The sequence below is a fragment of the Patella vulgata genome, chromosome 7 (assembly GCF_932274485.2).
Source record: "Patella vulgata chromosome 7, xgPatVulg1.2, whole genome shotgun sequence".
Classification (NCBI taxonomy): domain Eukaryota; kingdom Metazoa; phylum Mollusca; class Gastropoda; family Patellidae; genus Patella; species Patella vulgata.
Window position 1 is genome coordinate 14283964 of NC_065885.2, and position 21156 is coordinate 14305119.

Below are 21156 nucleotides of genomic sequence, written 5' to 3' on the forward strand. Positions count from 1 at the left end.
TATGAACAATACACAGTGTGCGGTGACAAATCTCAATTGATAGATTCAAGCGAAGATGTAAAGGTAAATTAATCACTTAGAATTTGATAATACTCACTTTAATCATATATGGAAACATTTATTTGTTAGCATACTATTGAAAGAATTGTAATTTTAAACACATTATCAATAGTTTGTGTGACCGTGAAGCAGTGTGTTATAATTACGTATGGATATTGTTTGCTTAATGCGATGACAGTCTAAGCGTGTGTGTAGTAACTGAACATCCTATACATATGTTTTGTGAATCTACAGCCTCGTGCAAGTAAAAGATATACTCTGCTGCATTTCAACTGGTGTTCCATGCAGTTTTTCACGGCGCCAACTAAACGACTCCTAAGTGCATTGACAATTCTGCGACTCGAGTCTTGAGTTCAGGCAATATTTTTTTATTGTCAGAAGATTTATCATTGTTTAATTGTCATTGACAAAAGATAATTCAAGTAAAATGTACAGTGATATTTGTAATGGGTCTTGGACAGGGTATCCCGAACAGCGGTGGCTGAGGTAGGTCTTTAATTAATTATTTTTTTTACTGAATTGGTCTTCGAAGATCAGGAATGGTTAAGATTAAGATGATTAGTGGAAATTTTGAAATTTTAAGATTTTATTAGATATACATGTATTGATTAGTAAAGTTGTAATAAAAAGTTACTAGCGAAGCTGATTGACTCTTTATTCCCCCCCCTCCTCCTTTTCTTATTGTTTTTACTATACAGTAGTAATATGCTCAAATGGTGACTTTGATTAATAAGATATATTGAAAATGATTGCAGATGCACTTGCATCATTATATGGTATAGTTCACTACATTGGAGCTTTCTGTATAATTTTTGTGTGTTATGCTAATTCTTAACACTTATAAAATTGTAAGGAACTCTGCTTTATTTTTAAATGGGTCTTTTTTTTTATACAGGCTCTTTTTTTATATATTTTGTATCTAATTTAGACACTTTTAGGAAAAAAAGAGAGATATTCAAAATACAGATTTTATGTTATAGTATTAATTCAGAAAATTGATTTATTACTGATATATTGGATATATTTGCCGTTTTTTAAAAAAAAAAAGAAAAAAGAAAGCAAAGAAGAAAATTGATTTAAAATTAAATTTGTAAGAGTAGAGCATATAATATTGTATATTATACTATTATTTCAATAATCAATTTTTTGATATTTTTAATATCAATATTAGACTGCTTATCTCGAGTAGCCTATAATAAGTGGGAACTAAGGAATATTAGTTAACCAAATATAAACTTTCATATAATGATTAATTAATGAAAAGATTAATAAAACAAAGGTGGTTACCTTAATAGTAAGTGTAGGAGAATCACACTACATGCAAAACAAAACCGACATAACAAAAAACTGTGGACAAGACAAAAAGGTCTAAATGGAAAAAAAAGATTGAATTTCTTGAAATAAGTAGAGTTTATTTGGTACAGAAGTTTACTAGTAATAACAGTGACAGGTAAATGCCCTGAATGTTCTAAATATTTCAATTCTTTTAGCAGGTGTTAAAAAAAAAATCTAATTTTATATAGACATTATGAATTTTGCAACCATGGATCTATGAAACGTTATATAGGATTATATTCTATCAACTGGGGCAGGTGACTGCTGATGCCCTTTTTCTTCTGAGATTAACTTCTACGTTTTGTAGCTCTGGCTTCCAAAACCATGTCTAGAATGTAACCTCTTTTAATTGTAAGTGATGATTATTCTGCATAGTGCAGGGAATGATTTATCTTTCTAGAACACCTGATGCCACTTCACATAGCTAAAATTGTTTTATTTCTCTTTCAAAAAATGACCTTGGTCTTTGACTGTTTTTCTCTTTTTGGAAGTGCAAATTTTTTCGATTCTGGAAAGGAAATTTTGCATGTACACATGTGACCACATTATATTCTCAAATGGTATTACTTTGAAATAGATATAAATACAATTTTGGTAGAATTCCCCCCTCGATTATCATTAATATTATTGACGCTTTCGATAAGACTTGCACTGCATGACGTCGCCATTTTCCCAGGAATGTAACTTACTGCGTACTGCACATGTACAAAGGGAGCTGGAGCCGGGGTTTTTAAGCTAACCCGTTCGGTCAGCAAAGAAGAACCAGTTTAGAATAAAAAGCCTTCTCGAAGACAGGTCGCGAGCCGGGGTTTTTAAACTGGTTTATTTGCCCCAGCTTTGCGTTCAGATGACAAAGTTAAACTGGTTCAACAATAGCCAGGATTTTTAAACAAGTTCAACTTAAGCGTCTGAACAGGCTATTACTTATATGTATGAATATTGAATATAGCATTATTGAATTAAATCAGATATCATTTGACATAACATCTATTGTGTGTAGTAACATTTTTAACATCTGTTACACTACAACAAGTATTAACAATTTGGTACTTTTTAAATTGTGAACTGTTAGAATAAGAACTAACGGTAAATATTAACTCCAGGTCAGTAAATTATTATAACTAAATTTAAATCTAAGGCAGGATTATTTACGGATTTCATTATTGATGAATAAATTATATTTAAATCTCGATAGATTATATTTATATCTAAAATCTTGAGATAAAACTTCATTTATATTGAACAAAAGCTGTAAATATTATTTGTATTCTGCATTCAATACTAATAACATTTCCCCAGCACCAAAAAGAACCAACAAAAGAACAGATGGTGTACAATGTCATTTATTTATGACTAGAAAGATGGAAAATGAATTTAGTAATATATAAAAGTATATAACGTAATATAAATATATAAATTTAAGAATAAAAAAATAAACTCATAATTCCATCTTTAAACTTTGGTTGGGCTTAACAAAATACTGATAAAATAGCCAAACATGTCACATCAGAGATTAACTGTATTTTTTGAATGGCGACAATTTTATACGGTGAAAGAAAATGAATAATTTTTGATAAAAATCTTTTGTAACACATCTTTTTCAAATGAAGTTAAAAAGTACAATCTAATAAATAAAGTACAACCTAGATAACTACACTATTTCAGGATTCTAATATTGAAATTCTACTTTCTGAACATGGAATAAGAATAGAGTTTGTTGCATGATAATGTACCTATAATATATTCATATAATCATATTTAATTTACAGTTTCATAAAATTTATTGCAACATGTGCTAAGTACTTTGATAATTGGTTTTAAAAAAACAATTGTGACTCTTATCCTAGTCACGGAGTGGAGTGGCCAGAGAAATTACATTTAAACATTATTAAACTAACCAATGGACTTTGTTTCTTGGACGAGACAAAAAACCAAAATACTGCCTTTTACGTGAATTAACGATTTGTTTTAGTTTTTGAATTTAAGAGATTTAAGTTTTTGAGGCGTACGCCATTTAAAAAGTAAAACATTTTTAATGATAATCTGAGGGTCATCAGAGATTAACTTCAAATAAAATGCATATAAATGTGAGGATTGTGATACTTATTCTTTTTCTGAAGCTAGTCAACTTATGAATAAAAATCTAAGAAACTGTGGTTTTGCATAATAGCTAAGTAATGATAATTTATATGAGGGTTGTGACATTTTTTTTCAAACTTAAAGCTGCTGATCGTCATTGGTATTCTTCAGACAATATCTAATTTTTCACGGCTTAATCCAGGCTAAAATGTTATCAAATTGGTTATCTTAATTAAATATTAAATAACCAATTTGAGTCATTTTATCAACCACTGCACAAGTTGAAAGTAGTGTAACTCTGGAAGCTGTAGTCCAATGCCACTAAGCCTATGTTACTCCCTAGTCTGAGCTACCCCTATACACCAAGTTTCAGCCTCGGGATAGTTCTAGTGTAACCACCAACCCTGGTACTTAATATTGTCAGCAGAGCTTGCTGAATGTTTCAAAATTTTCAAAACATATTTTTGTAAAAACCAATTTGTATTTTACAAGGGATTCAAAGTCCCTCAAATGAAGATCAACGGCCTTAAGTCACTAAAGTGAAAACCCTTCTCAATGACAGTTACATCGAGTAGGAATGGCTAGAGTGTAAAATTTGTATTTTCTGTGTGCCTTAGAAATAAAGAGATGTTGAATTGTTAATAAACAAAATTGGCACTCATAAGAATGAATTGATGTGTACAAATAAGATTTGATATAAAAATTTCTGATTTGAAGAAAATAAATAATATGTGCAGAAGAGTTAAATTACAACTTTCAGAAGAACACAAATATTAGAACTGTGAAAAGATAAGAGCTTTCAAACAAACAATGAAGAGAGTTTACTTAGAAATTATTCTTCCAATTTTTTTAAATTCTACGATAAACGACACCAATTTCATTGAAGTGAATGTAAAAAGTAATTATGTAAAGCCAATGGAATGGAAGAAAAGCAAGATTTAGTTGTGGAATTTGTGCCGTGAAAAGCGTGGTATGCGATTGTTAGTTATTGTATCACATCATCTGAAAGTTTCCATGAATAAAGTAATAACGGTAATAACAGCACCACACTGCACATTGTAATCATTGGAATAGGAGAAATTGCTTCAGAAAGCTCTCTAAATTATTCTTAATTTGATGCCTTAAAGCTGTTAGGGTAATAGACTAAAAAAGGCAGTGCATTATATAATGAAACGTTCCTTAAATAGACCTACAAGAGTAAAGTCACTTAGACCCCATGAACATTGTGCCAGATGACAAAGGGTTATTAACGGTCTCTTTCTTTCAAGAACTATGGCACCAATTTCATAGAAAGTAAAAATATTCAGTGTTTATATAATGTACATTCTATTACCTTGCGATGTCAGTTTTACACACATACCGGTATTTCTAGATTCAATGATATGGAAATTAAATGAAATTGGGTTTAACGTCCTATTATTCTGCACCAATTGGGCTGGTGAAGATGGGTATACACCATACGGTGTGCTATGAGGAAACTTTTGTCTGGACAAACGCAATACAGCCTACTCTTAACTGTCAAAGGTATTTTTACGTGCCCGCCAATATGTACACAGGACCTCGGGTTTTCATCTTATCTGATAGACTAGACACAGTTCTAGCCAGACCCTCCTTGTCCTGCACCGCTGACAAGGGGAAACCACACTGAAAAATACTTGAGTATTTTATCAGCCCCTTAACTCAGTCAACAATGGTATGGAATTAATTGCATGATATTTGCACAAGTGAAATGGTAGAAATAAGATAATAAACTGTATTGTGAAGCGTAATTTGAACTGATGATAAAAAATATCATTTTTTTAGCCACTTTATTCCTAAAATATTACATCACTAGTACAAGAAATGTGGTAAATATAATATAATATTGTTTTAATATGTATATATATCTATGGTCGATATTGTAATAAAGATACATGCATTCTTTTATCTACTGTTACAAAGTGGTATGATCAAACTGTTAGATTGTCATCATTTAAATTCCTACAGTCTTGTTTTATTATGTTATCAAGTTCAAATGACCTCAGGTCATATTGACCAGGGCATGACCTTAAGTATCGGGTCATTGGCAATTTTAGGGAATACCTTGGCAGGTGCTTATAGGGAAATCCCCCACAGTGAAATTATAGGCCTGATTAGGAATAAGATTTAAATAGACATAACCTTTGACATGTAAAGATTATAAGAAAATGAAGGTTTCAGTGACAGGAAATTTGAAATCAATTTGATTTCTAATTGGGAAACAGCAGGAGAAAATAATTTCTAGACTTTATGATAAATTTAATTAATGACATTGGTTAGAATATTTCCTGTTTATTGTTAGTTAAAGACGATATGGCTAATTATTTTATGAGAGATGGTTGGTCTAACTAGAATTGAAATGAAACAGGATTTAACATCTTACTTTTCAACACCAACCTTGATAATGAAAGTTCATCATTTTTTAGCACTTACTAAGGGGAAATCAGGCTGGGATTCCACCCAGGACCCACAGATTAGTGAGCCAACACTATAATCACTGAATCAATAACTGAAAATAGTTTAGTAGGTTTAAATTACATTTTTGGGGGGAGGCGGGGGGTGTTATGACAAATGGAAACGTGGTGATAGAAAACTAACAATTTTTTTTATCAAATTTTATACGTTAAATAGAATTATTATTAATTCTTTACAAAAATTTATAATGTATATTTCAATTACTATGTTATTTTTATTTAAACTTATTTAGATTGCATTTTTTAAAAGGTTAGTTTCATTAAGAAACTTAACAATCTATTTGTAGAGTTCAATATAAAATATTACAAAAATCAGTTTCAATTTAATATCTGTGATATGAATAAAGCTGATCAATTAAGTTATAAAGTGAGATGAAGCTTAACATCCTACTTTTCTGCACCAGTTGAGGCTAATGAAAGCGGAAGTTATGATAAAGATAATTTACTGTTAGTTATTTGTCAATCTTTAAAAATCATTTCAAATTGATTTAACTAAAATGGAATGGAGCTTTAAAACAAAACTTTAGTCATTTTCAGACTAACATAGTTACATGTGCAATGCTAGGGAAGGACAACTGCTTTTCAGCGATTCCATGGGTTCTTTTATGCTCACACCTACATATGCACAGGTGGACCTTGATTTTTGTCCCATCCAAATGACTAGACTTGAAAAATCGTGAGATTCTTCTTGAAACTGGGAGACATTCTGGTCAAGAGTCCAGTGTCTTTTTAACATTCAGTTACAACAACCATTAATTTCCTAAATTCAATCGTAGTGTAAATCAGTGCCTTGGTATGATTTTGTGGGGCTATTCTTAACAAGAACTTTAACCAGAAAGTAAATGTATTTAATTTCATATTGTATCATATTCTTCTTGAAACCAGGAAACATTTTGGTCGAGAGTCCAGTGTCTTTTTAACGCTCAATTACAACAACCATTAATTTCCTAAATTCAATCATAGTGTAAATCAGCGCCTTGGTATGATTTTGTGGGGCTATTCTTAACAAGAATTTTAACCAGAAAGTATATGTATTTAATTTCATATTGTATCATATTCAAAATATCCCTGAACTCTGTGAATTATCGATAATCCATGAGTGCCCGTTAACTCTTTAAATCTGCTACAGGCAATATTTATAGCTCAGCAATAGATTGGCAAAAATATCTCATATTTTGCATATGTCGTAAGTTGAACGTCGCCGATATAATCTTCTAGTCTAATCACATCAAATCAAATTTTTTTTTGCCAAACATTTTTGTGGTTGTCAAAAATGTATAACAAACTAGTGATTGTATTCCTTATAAATGGTGGCTCAGTTTTTAATGACAGTTTTAAGTTACAATCAAAATTAAAAATAATACTCCTGTATATTTGATTGTATTCAGAGAAATACAGGTATTTTAATTTTATTCGACTTTATTTTTTGTGGGTACCTTGCTCAACCCGGTTCTGTTTGTACCTTGCTGTGGGTACCTAGCTCAACCCGATCTGTTTGTACCTTGCTCAGCCCTGTTCTGTATTATCTATATTTGTTTATGTATCTATTGTAACAGTAGTAGGTAACAAGAAATACTACCACATGCCCGCTGTTAGTCAATCAAAACAGTTAGAAACCCTACTTAACAGGTTGCCAGCATAAATCAACAATGTTCAGCTTCAATGAAACACTTTATTTTAAGGTACTTGGTCAGTTTAGCCCAACAGCTTAAGATGACCTCAACACTCAGGTCACTAGAAAAACCTGTTGACCCAGGGTCAGGCATGTGGCTGACCCAATGTGAACTAAAGAAGCTATAAAGCAGGCAGGAGCCCTTTCATCAAAACTCTATCAATGTCTGTGTTGACAGGTCTTGGGCTTTAAACAATCTCGCTTATTTCCAATGTCAATCTTTTCCCATTCATGTGGTGTTGAAGGTCAAGGAAAATTTTCTTTTCATCCAGGTACAAATCCTCCTTCTTCACCCTGGGAAAAGTTTCTTTCTGTATTGCCTTGTAAACCCCAAAGCCTTTATTAAAGAACCTTAAATACAAGGTTCCTCCCTGCTTATTAAAAACTCTCTTATGTCAGTCAATTTCCTTTTATCAAAAGCTAACATTTATTAAAATCCCCATCACTAATCTCAAGCCCCCTTATTTCTAAAAATCATAATATTCTTTCAAATCTGCATCCAGGGTGCCAACAAGACCCCCTATTTCTATATTAATTATAATTTGGGATATAAAGAGATTTCATCAATGGTACACTTTCAAATAATCCATCATGGTGTCTGCTACTTGTTAGTTCACACCTGAGAAATTTCTGTGCTGTCTTTCCCTAAATCATTTTGGTCCTAGTGAAAGTGGTAATTAGCTTATCGAGTTTTTGATGCCCTGATAAAGGATGTCAAATATAATGAGAATTTACATTAACTAGTTAAATCATACCCCTGATAATAAAACAAAAGAAAAAAGATTTCTTGATTGTGGCAATTAAAATAAGATTATCAGGATAATTATTCTGTAAGTAGATCATGGAAGTGGTTTTTTACAAGAAAAATTTATTTCCCCAATCTAAATTGCTAAAAAGAACAAAGTTGGGTATTGGAATTGTTGTTAATAGTTGATTTGAAATGTGTACTTATATTACTTAAAGTAGCTAAGTCTCTAACTCAATATCATCCAAAATCTTCAACATTGAAAACACGATTTATTTATCAAATTAAATCAACATTCATGTTGTGATCTTACCGGAAAAAGATGGGCTTTTGATATCCAATATTTAAGACAAAATAAACATTTTACCATTGGTACACGAATCGTGTACCATAATGCGCTTCAGCCCCAGTTGTATCAAGAGACTTGAGGGACGAGGCTAGACACATTGCACCAAATCAAACGGCGTATGTAGACTGGAATAACCAGACGCTAGAAATTTGCACTTGCTTGAGACTGCTGGCTTATTTCGCCGAACATAACTGATTTGAAATTGGAGTAAAAATGGAAACCATTGAATGTTAATCAGTTTATATACATTCATATTACAGTATTATATGCGTTGCGACCTACTTTTGTCAATTTCTAGGTCCCAAATGTTAGCGATTTAGCTCCTTTAAACACAGAAAGTTGGTTATTTAATTGGTCAAATTCATTTTAGCTTTTAAATTTCCATAAACATCTTTTGATTTATTTTTGAGCTATTTTATTTTAGATATTAAATTATCTTAAGATATCTTTTTTTTATTAAAAGTGATTATTGGAAAATTAAATTATTTGGTTATTTTCTTTTAGTCAATTGTACACATCAAATATACTGGTGTACATCCACAAATATTTTTAAATACTGACATTACTGATTATTAAATTATCATCTTTAATTAAAACCTAGCAGTATTAAATTTTTTGATTATTTCCTCTCATTATTTATAGAAGATTTTGACATTGTCATTGTTAGTAAACTTAAATTTACAAACTTGGATAATATCCAACAAATGTAGATGCTCAGTAAAATTTATTGGAGTGAATTGAGAAAGTAATATTTTTATTTCCGAAACGTATGTTTGTAACTAGAAATGATACCAAATACGTAATTGCTTGCACTTTTAAAAGGGCATTTTTATGTGCCCACTTCTAATTGTGGGCATATTTTGCTGTCACCCATGTCCGCAAACGCAATAGAGGCTACAGTTTATGACAGATTTGTTTCAAATTTGGTGTGAAGTATTCAGATCATGAGAGAACAACCTCTATCGATTTTCATCACTATACAACCTTTCATTCCAGAGTTATCACCCCTTTTCCAAAAACTGTGTTAAGGCAGTTTTTAATGTATTTGTTTCCAATTTAGTGTGAGGCACTGAGGTCATGAAAGGACGACACCTATAGATTTTCACGTTTTGTGTGGCTAACTTCTTGCATATCATTATTTCCAATGTTCACAAAATAAAAAGTTTTATTACTGTTTAAATTCAATATTTGATTTCTCTGGCATTTTGGGGGATCACGTGGCTAAGTGGGTAAGACGCTGGCTCGCTAGCCTGGAGGTCGGGTGTTCGATCCCTGCATTGGCCGAGAAAGTTCTACCAGATTTTCCGGCGTGGTTTCCCCTTGTCAGTGATGCAGGATGGAGGGCCTGACAAGGACAGCTGTCTAGTCGTTCAGATGGGACGAAAAACCGAAGTCCTGTGTACACATTGGCGTGCACGTAAAAGATCCCTTGGCAGTTGGAATTCGATATAAGAGTAGGCTGTAGCGCCACTGCTCGGGCAAAATTTCCCTCATCGCACACTGTATGGCGTATGCCCGTCTTCATTAGCCCAGGTTAGGAGCAGAACAGTAGGACGTTAAACTCCATTTCATTTCATTTCATTTCTCTGGCATTTTATGAAATCAGACGTAATAGAATTATGTACAGAAACGAAACATGTCTTTATTATTATAACTGCCAGGAGCATATCAAGTATGTTCTAGTTCACCTTGCAGATGACTAAGGGTACCTACTTATTTATTTCATCTGTAGTATTTACTGTGTGGTAAATGCACCATACAGGGTTTATTCACTGCTTGTGTTCTCTTCGCTTCTTGTGGACCATTTGTTTGTGATCAGAATCAACGAAAATGAAATGAAATAAAATTGGGTTTAACGTCCTACTGTTCTGCTCTGACTGGGCTGATGAAGACGGGCATACACCATACAGTATGCTATGAGGGAAATTTTTCCAATGCAGGAATCGAACACAGAACCTCCCAAAGGGTTCGTGTCGGCAACTTTACAAAGCTCGCTGCAAACCACATGGTTGTTTTAGATGGTGTCCAACCATTTAAAGTTACATGTCACACAGTCGATAGCCTAGAAATCTTTTTACGACAAAATGAAACGTGTGTGCGCTGGGTTGACATATTGATTGCTGCACATGTACTTCCATATTACATGTAGACCTATAAATAATTGTGTTTTAGCAATATGCAAATAAGATTGCTCTCCTATATGCATACTGTCAGCCTATAGTTAATATAGTAATTTTTCTAGTGTATTGACTGTTCCAACCAATGATAAAATAATGCTTTAAACAAATACAGCAGATCTCTAAAGGTATCATGTTTATAAATTTTCTCCTGATGGAACATGAATAACCAAACCAATAAAACAATATGGCAAATTATTGAATAATTTTAAAACCTAAAAATTAAAGATAAACAAAATAGTAAAAAAAAAAATCATCGTTTTTACAAAATGTCCGATATATAAACCATGTATGTAGTGTATCAAGCTTGTCCTATGGTAAGCGTGTGTTTCTTTGTGTTTGAATTTTAATAAAGATATGTAATATATAAATATATCTGTGTCAGAGAAGAGGGAGAGGGGTTGTACATATAGACTAAGCCTGTTCCCCAATCACATTCAGACGTCCTGAATATACATATGATTTATTTAGTCACCTCAAACCACTGCAAACAAGTTTATAATTAATAGTAGTTCAATTCAAGCAGGCTGATAAACTATTATTATCTAGAAATTTATGGGCAATAATACACACCTACTGCATTTCAGTAATTGATAATAATTCAATGCATTCCAATTTTATTTATTAATTTATTAATTAACAAAAAAAAACATACGACATGGTTGATGTCAGGTAAGTTTGATAGTTGTGGCTTGTTTTTTTTTTATATTGGTATTAAAACCACCATAAACATATTTTAGAAATGAATTTTTATACATTTCACATACAGCTTATAAGACCAGAGTGGCATTTAAGAATTTTTAATCTTTAAAGAGAAAAAGACCTTAAATGTAACATTATTTCACATTGACATAGTACATAGACCTAAAGATTTTAGCTAGTCTGTATTGAGCTAACAACTTAAACTGTGTCTAGAACAAGATATGGTCTTGAACAGTTGATTCAGGTGATAAATGTTCTGTTCTCATGAAGAAAAGAGAAGAGACACACCACAGGGTAAAAATACACACAACGGGAATAGACCATACATAAAAGCTCCTATGAACATCGAATATACTGGATTAACTTTTGTTAAAACATATCATAAAATTTTATTGTTTCTTGTTGTTTGATCCATAGTATACATTGAATAAGATGTAGTTTATTCATACAATGAATATAGTATAGTATAACCATACATTGAATATAGTATAGTATAGTATATCTATACATTAAATATAGTATATCCATACATTGAATATGGTATAGTATACTCTTCTTTTGAATAAAGTAGTATATCCATACATTGAATATAGTATAGTACATCAATACTTTGAATATGGTATAGTATATCCATACATTGAATAAAGTATAGTATATCCACACATTGAATATAGTATAGTACATCAATACTTTGAATATGGTATATCCATACATTGAATATAGTATATTATATCCAAACATTGAATATGGTATAGTAAATCCTTATTTTGAATAAAGTATAGTATATCCACACATTAAATATAGTATAGTATATCCACACATTAAATATAGTATAGTATATCCAAACATTGAATAAAGTATAGTATATCCACACATTAAATATAGTATAGTATATCTAAACATTGAATATGGTATAGTATATCCACACATTGAATAAAGTATAGTATATCCACACATTCAATATAGTATAGTATATCTAAACATTGAATGTGGTATAGTATATCCAAACATTGAATATAGTATAGTTTATCATACATTGAATAAAGTATATATTGGAATGCACGTAAAAGATCCTCTGGCAGTTGGAATTTGATAAAAGAGTAGGCAATAGTGCCGCTGCCCAGACAAAATTTCCCTCATAGCACACTGTATGGCGTATGCCCGTCTTCATTAGCCCAGTATAGGAGCAGAACAGTAAGACGTTAAACCCCATTTCATTTCATTGAATATAGTACAAGTATATCCATATTTTGAATATAGTATGGTACATCCACAGATTTATAAATACTGACAGGTTGTGTTCACTTTTGATATATACCAGTAAACATTTACCAGAAGCCTTTTTATCACAACTTTTGCCTACATTTGTTTTCACATTGCCCCCAAAAATTTCTGTTAAAATCCGGGTGACCAAATGGTCAAATGAGTGTGCATTAGATCGTAAGTCTTGGTATCTATGCATGTCATTAGTTCGATTCAGGGTTTTCTATGTGACATGGAAAATGGTTTTCTGTGCAATGATTCTCTGGTTATTTCCCTGTCTTCTCGCTTGTAAAGACCCCTGCTAAAATTAATTTGCTGCTGTGGTAAGGAACATGTAAACCAATTAAACTGTCAAGAGATAAGAATTTCATATTGTCATTTGGGGGTGGGGTGAGGGTACTAAAGGGAAGGTGTTTTGATCAAGGTTCTGTTTTGATTCACATTGGAAATAATCCATTGATTTGACAGAGCAATTATTTAATCTGATCATATGAGTTCACACTGAGTAAATGAATCATTTGAAACAGTTTCCAGAACTATTTATCGGGAGGTGAAGAACCCTAACCCTCCAAGAACCATCTAGTAATACAATACTGGTTATATTTCCTATTTTCAAGTTTGATATTCGGAAAGGCAACTTGCTAATTGGATAGGAATATTTCTTGAATACGCATAAGGGTCAAATGTTTTCCCCTGTTATTTGATTTGCCGCGGTATGAGTAGGAATGGTACGAGGACAAAGATTAGACAGGCTACCCCATTTAACTAGAAACTGTAGAATTTAATTGTCTCCAAATGTCTCCCGAGCAGGTGGAAATAATACAGCCATTGTTGGATAAAAAGTTCAGATGTTGTTTACATGATTGTAATCAGCTTTCTAGATGATATATCATTGTAAACTAATTTTATTTACACAACAAAAACTCTTGTAGCATCAACAGTAACATTAGAATTCTTCATTCTTCCATTTCCACAATTACTCCAGTTAATTGAGCAATTGCAGGTTTTTAGCCATCTTGAATATCTTGGTTATGGCAGTCAAAACTTAAGTGGATATGGGATCATTCTTACAGTCTTCTTCTAATGATTGGGGAGGGGGGTGTCTAGTGGTTTAACCATAAGGTCTGTCATTGAATCAAGTGGCTTAGTTTCGATTCATCGCTTGTACATGACAAGGAGATGAGTCACCTGTTCATCCTTGTTGGTTTTCTCCGGGTCCTCCAGTTTCCTGCTAAAGACCCCTACATGCAAGCGAATTATTGAAATGAGATTGAACCATTTGTTAGTCCCAAAATGACCTAGTTTGTGTCAAGTGGATGTTACACCTAATTTCTATCTTGTCTCTGTAATAATTGAGGAGGAATAATAGGCATAGCATAGGCTGTAAACCTCCAGCCCCTCGAGATATAATTTTATGGGCAAGAAAAGACATTTTCTGGCAAAAATGACCTTATTTCATGTAGGAACTAATGAGGTTATTTTTTCAAAGATAAATTTGTTTGCAAATTATACATGCTGCCCTATTCATGTTAGGGTCCTGCAGGCTTATGAGGGCTCATGGTATACCTATTATTCCAAAATTCCCTTTTTACCCATGTCTGTGAAGACTGCGAGTACAAATTTCTGGGTATTAATCATGGGTTCCATGTCAGCCATATATGCCGGTCAAGACCGAGGGCTACGGAAAACAACCAAAACTAGATCTGGCCTGTTGGTCATTTTGCACGCCAGAAAAATATTATATATTCTGCTGAATCATAAAAATAGTTGACATGACGAAACTCTGTGCGTGTTGTGATATAAATAGTCGGAAATAATAAAATAAGGAGTGTTCACATATGGAAACCACTGCCAATTAATTATGCTTGTGTATATTGCTTTTATCACAATCAACAGAGGATCAACATCAAACAGATTAAAAACTTTAATTTTAATCAATTTAATTAGTTGTGGTTTGTTTTATAATTAGTAGAGATCATTCTTAAAACTAAGTTGTTGTTACAGCATATTTGCCTACTTTCATCCCTTGTGCAATTATATTTTCTTAGATGTCTTTACATGATCACAGGAATTAATCATGTCAACGCTGCGAATGATATATATATATATTAGAAATGTTAGCATTCATTGTACTATATTAGAAATGTTAGCATTCATTGTATCATTTCAAAAAAATGAAATTTGTCACCTTTTAGAATAACAAAAAAAAGCAAGATGATGATATAATTGTCAATGAATCTGATCTCCCTTCTTCAACATCGGCCCACGGGAAAGACAGTTCCATTAAGAAAAACCAAATCCGTCGCAAATTCTCATTTAAATGGTCACAAACATTCCCATGGTTAATATATATGATATTCTTACACAAAAGATGTTTTGTCAGGTGTTTTTAATCCTTTTTTTTTCTTTCATGTAACAAACCATAGACATTAACTTTGCACTTGTTATTAATACTATTAATAATATGTTGTTTTTTCTTTTTGATGTTAGTAGGACGTTAAACCCCATTTCATTTCATTTCATTTTCTTTTTGATGTCACATTCGCACCCTAGTGAATGGTATCCATAAAATTGACTATTGTTAAATTCAAGATATAAGTTTTAGAACAAATATGGGCATTTTCCCATGCCAATAATTTCCACTCGACCCTATTGAAAGGATTCCTATATATGCCTTTCAAATTTAAAGAAATTGTATAAAAACATTTTGTTCAAAATTCTAAAATTGTAATGAAAAAATTGGTTCAAAATATAGAAATTGGAATGAAAATATTTTGTTCAAATTTTAGAATTAAAACATTTTGTTAAAGATTGCTGCCCAGGATTAAAAATTATCTGCAGATGAAATTTCTTTGCAGTTTTAAAGTTCACAGTAGGATGTAAAAACTCATTTCATTTCATTTCATTTCATTTCATTTCATTTCATTTCAGTTTTAAAGTTCCTTCTGGGTTTTTTTTTTGGGTGGGGGTGGATGGCCGAATGGTTAGCATGTGAGTGCTGTATCATAAGGCCTGTCATTGAGTCAACTGACATGGTTTCGAATCCCCGGTTGTACGTGACAAGGAGTAGGGTCGCCTGTCCAGCCTTGTGAGTTTTCTCCGGGTCTTCCGGTTTCCTCCCACTGCTTAAGACCCCTATGCAGAAGTGAATTATTGAAATAAAATTAAACCATATGTTAGTCCCGAAATGACCTAGTTTGTGTCGAGTGGTTGTTAAACCCTATTTCTTTCTCTCTCTCTCCCTCTGATGGTCGAGTTAGTTTCTGCTCAATAACATTTATTATGTCTTGAAAAATTTCTTTCAGTAAGATATACTCTAAAACTTCCAATCTGGGGTAAATTTTGCCTACTAAATAAAGTGGGTAACTTTTTTTTTTTAAAAAGTATTTAAACTTAAAATAGTATTGTTTAAAAATGGTATTTTAAATTTTGTTACCTTTGCTGATGGCTGTATATAAAGTTGGGTAGGAAGCCCAGCTTTAATGTGGTATATTATGGTGAAAGCCTGTGCCACTTTAATATATTTTTTTATTTGATTGTATGTATAATATATGAGGGTATACAAAAACTTGACATTATAGTAGTTGGTATCAGATTTTATCAAACTTGTGTTTATCATTTGTTTGTTGATGGTGAAATTGACTTGCATGCCTCTCAGAAATAATGATCCATTCTGTTGTCAATATCAGCGGAACAGGGTTTAGAAATCGAGATATGTAAAAGAAACTGTTAAAAAGCTTGTTATCTGTGTGAGATGAGACGATAGATTAGAAGAATGTTCAACTTGTTTGGGAGAAGCTGTGAGCATCAAGGAACTATTTACACCTGTCAAAATCTCATTGATTGATTGACTGATTGGCCCTGGTAAATTTCCCTCTGTTTGGTTAATCTGTCAATTTTAAGACCTGCTTCTACTGCTTAGTACTTTTATAACTACAATGGTTGTATCAGATTCCTTCTGAAAGCAGGGTACTGGGGTAGGCAAGGCAAATCCAAGGACCGTTCTGTCCTGCACATACTCTAGGTAGTAAGCCACTGAAATGGAGACCAGGTGATCATGTGGCTAAGACCCAGGGTGGAGGGGAGAGATGAACATTTAGGATTTCTCAAACCCGGTTTCCATTTGTCAAGAGCAAAAATTATGTTTATCTGGGCTATGATAGTTTGTATAGGACGAAAAATTTAGATCTTCTATACAAATCTAGAATGATCATACAGTATTCTTTGAAAGAAGAAAAGCCATTATATTAGTCTCAGAATGGTCAAAGTACTTCAAACACAGGATACTCTGGGGTTTTTCCAAAACCTTCATTTAGACATATTTAACTAACTCCAACTTAAAGAGTAGTATTTTCCAAATATACAAAGATATATATCTATCAACAGTTTTCCCAAGATACAAAGAAACAGTGTGTTCGAACTTCACTTAAAATATTAAAAAGTTATTGTACGATTTGGCAGGTGAACAATCCTGTAAATTACAAATGTACGGTAAAAATTGTTACTTTTTGATCTTCCCAAATTACTGAAATTGACTTATCAGGTGTTATATGAAGAAAGAGCATACCCTGCATAATATTAAAAAAAAAAAACAACTCACAAGATACCCGAAGTTTTTGGGATAATTCAAACAATGTAATCGGAATGTGTTGAAAATGTGAATGATATACTTTTGTTTGATCAGGAACAAAATAATGCTATGTGAAAGAACAATAACTTCTTTTTTTACAGAAGACAGAAAGACAATCATTGAACATGTTTTGTGAAAAATTATTCTGGAGCACACACAGAACACCACTTTTTTCGTTTAATTTAAAATATGTGCATCAGTACCTTTGAATATGACGTCTGGAAAAGTTGGGTACGAAACAAAGATGATGCCTGTAGATAAATATGTCTGATCAAAGATTTTTTAGATAACGCATAACAAGATCATATGTTTGTTGTACTTTTGGATCAAGGACATCTGCTTTGATAAGAATACTTGTAAAATATGACAGATTGGTAAATTGCGTCAAATGATGAATGACCAATTAAAAACAGATTAAAAACATTCAAGAGTAATATAAATATATGTGTGGTCTAGTGTATTTAACTTGATTTCCTTTCAAAATTAAACTGCTGCATTTTGCTGTCAAAATTGTCTCATTTCTTCATAAGACGAAGTTAAAAAATTTATTTTTTTCTTTCTTACCATATTAACTAAGTGAACATGGCTGCCTTGAACAGAACGCATGTTGGGTGTTACCAAGCACCTGTCATGGCCGTATATCAGTTAATCATGTGATCTATTCACAGGGTAATGTACATGTTATCGTCATATCTGAGAGAAACCGTGGAATTCTGATCATAGACAGACAAACATGAAATTCTATGATATCATTAGCTTCCCTGATGTAATGTATGACATACGAGAAGGCCTGTATGTTGGTTCTCTGATAAATGAACAAATGTGCTTCCAAAGTGGGAGTTAAGAAATTAAAGAATTAAAAAGTATGAGGTCAAAAACAAAAGCTTTTTTTTTCCCATCTGTTAAAATTTGTTTCTTGGTGGTCAATTTAATGTTAACATTATTTCTATTAAACTTGATTATCCAGTAAATTTGTAACAAAACAAAGTAAACAATTTTTTAAACAAGACTTGACAAACAAATTGATACTTTTATGTCTGTGTAAGTGCTATACATTTTTCAGCAGTTTAATTAATTTTTATATATGAAAAAAATATGTTGAGTTTGTTAATATGTATAATAGCATTTGCAATCCAAGTCAAATGTTTCGACTTGCAAGATTGCCAAACTCTTTGGGCACCGTAATGCTTAGGTAATTTTTGGGGGACAAGAACAAAACCAGATCCAGTGAAAATCCTGAGGAACTTTGTTGGGCAACACTGGGATCGGACCTTGATCTTTGTAAGTAACAGATCATGTCAGTTGTAGCTTAAGAAATTTGGGCTTACTTGTGGTACATGTAGTTGGTTCTAAAACATTTAGAAATTACTGGTTAGTACAAATGATGGTTGTTACTGAAACAGTGTCCAGGAACTATTTGCTCATTCAAATGATAATTGGTTGTGAAACGATGTCTAGGAAGTAATGGTTAGTTTTAAATAATAGTTGTTTCTAAAACATTGTCTGGGGATCAGTTTCAATAACAGTGTGTTCAGAGAAGTGTGTTTGGAGACCATTTGTTACTACAGATGATAATCGGTTCCGAAACATTGTCTGTAGAATACTCAAATCAAGGCAGAAAGAACTTAATTCAGTTGAAAATATACGAATTAAAGATTATTAAAAGATAACTTTTACAATAATTCTTGATTAAATGCATATTCATTGCATAAATCAACAAAAAATTTGAGAAAGATTTTAATGCCAAACAAAAGATAACATGGACAGAGGCTGTTGTTTAAAAGTGCTATGAATTTAAATTCACATTTTTATTGTCTCCACGTGAGGTACCAGAATGTCTCGATGAGGTACGAGCAGCACTCATGTATCACATGTTTTAATGAAGCGCAAATTCTATTTCGGTTGACTAATGGGTATTTAACTTGAGAGAACATAGTCGAAGGTTGTGCAATAATTGAAAAATAACAAATCCACAGCAAATCTTGCACAGACAATTAGCATCTTAATATATTTAGTGTTTAGAACCTCAAAGAATATCGTATTTCATGTTGTAGATTCTTCGTTTGGCAGTTCTAAGTAAATAAGTATATGCACTTACATATAGGTACTGTTATTAATTAAAAACCATCGGCAAGACACATGTCTTTATCCAGGATATTTATAAATACATATATCTGCACCCTCCTGCGCTGTGCGTCTGTGATTTCGTTCAGGGCGTACATCAAGGTCTAACCCACTGTAATTTTTTCATCAGCATGCTCTTATATTTTGTGAATTATGTTGTCCTATTCAATTATACTTGACAAAATATTGGATGACAAATTAGAAAGCCATATGTTATAGCGAGTACTTATGTAATAGATAGCCAAGGTCTCAAGTCGACATGTGGGTTATAAGTCTTAGAGACCAGGAACAATAAAGAGTTTGGTTGGCCTGTGCCATAATTCTATAGGATTCTAAGAATCAATTCTTAAGAATTCCTCATTTTGTTCTGATTAAAGAAATAGAATGAAATGAAATGCAGTTTAAGGTCCTACTTTTCTGCATCATCCACGCTAAAGAAAATGATTAAAGGAATATATATTAAATTTGATGGATCAATGTGAATATTTTTATTTGTTGGGGTTCTTTTTGTTGTTTTGTTTTGTTTACATATGGTTTATTCTATCAGTCTGGGTTAAGATTTGGTTTTAATTTATTCACACTTGAGTGAAGGATGAGAGAAATGTAAAATACGGAAACCATCAAATGATTACTTTATTGTATGTATATATATATATATATATATATATATATATATATATATATATATGTTGAATCTATATGGCAAATTAGATTTCCAAATCCTCTCCCCATCATTTTTTTTAATACCTTTTTTGTCATTTATTAGTGAAACACAATCAGGAAATAATCACATCGTTGAACAAATATCCAGAGATATTAAAATAATTATAGAGCTATTAATTTTGTGACAAATATCAATGAGTGTTTTCTTAAGATAGCACGATTTTTATTTGGATCTAGTTTTCATAACAAATATTTTGGACACAAATTGGTTTATTTTTCATAGTTTATTTAATAAATAAGTTCAATTTATGTAGGTTTTTTAACACCGTATAAATAGACGTTACTTAAAAAAATAAAATGAAATTTAATTGGGTGCCTTTGTTTTTTTCTTCTTTTTTTTTATCAGAATGTTTTAACTGAGACTTAACTTCTTTTTAGATGGATGGGGCAAGGGAAATAACTCCAGTCAGCTTTATTTTTAAGCAGAAACCACAAAAACTCACTGATTGTTCTCTATGCAATGAGTTAAGCATTGAATTTTCATACTAAAGTTTTTTATATACTGGTAAATCTTTGACTTTTTCCTGATTTTCAAAAAATTGATGAAATGGGGATTGGGTAGCTATGTTGTCATGCAGTATGGTAGTATACTTGAAATTTTAATGGGGGTGAGATTTTGGTGGTGGAGACTAAACCCGAAAGGGCATATTTAATGGATTGCATTGATGTAAAGCTGATGAAGTCAGTAAAAATATTTTAGACTAAGTCTTCCATGACCATTATTAACTCACACACGTGGTTGGGTGGCTCCTGATGCAAATTTGATATTTGCCTGAAAAGGAAAAAATGAACAAATAGTAGTTTG

The 21156-nt window shown here is 32.1% G+C and overlaps 1 protein-coding gene and 1 long non-coding RNA gene across 5 annotated transcripts in view; one reads left to right on the forward strand and one right to left on the reverse strand.

Moving 5' to 3' along the window:
• Positions 1-404: 404 nt before the first annotated feature.
• The window catches only part of LOC126828583 (zinc finger protein rotund), a 191782-nt gene continuing 171030 nt past the window's right edge, over positions 405-21156 (forward strand). For all 4 annotated transcript variants that reach the window (XM_050558436.2, XM_050558437.2, XM_050558438.2 and 1 more), the window contains exon 1: positions 405-546. In XM_050558436.2, the coding sequence (XP_050414393.1) occupies positions 488-546 (59 nt within the window). In that variant the 5' untranslated portion in view covers positions 405-487. The remainder of the gene's footprint in view (positions 547-21156) is intronic.
• LOC126828587 (uncharacterized) overlaps positions 20669-21156 on the reverse strand; it is a 110940-nt gene continuing 110452 nt past the window's right edge. Inside the window, exon 3 of the long non-coding RNA XR_007683158.2 lies at positions 20669-21123. This is a non-coding gene — a long non-coding RNA (uncharacterized LOC126828587). The remainder of the gene's footprint in view (positions 21124-21156) is intronic.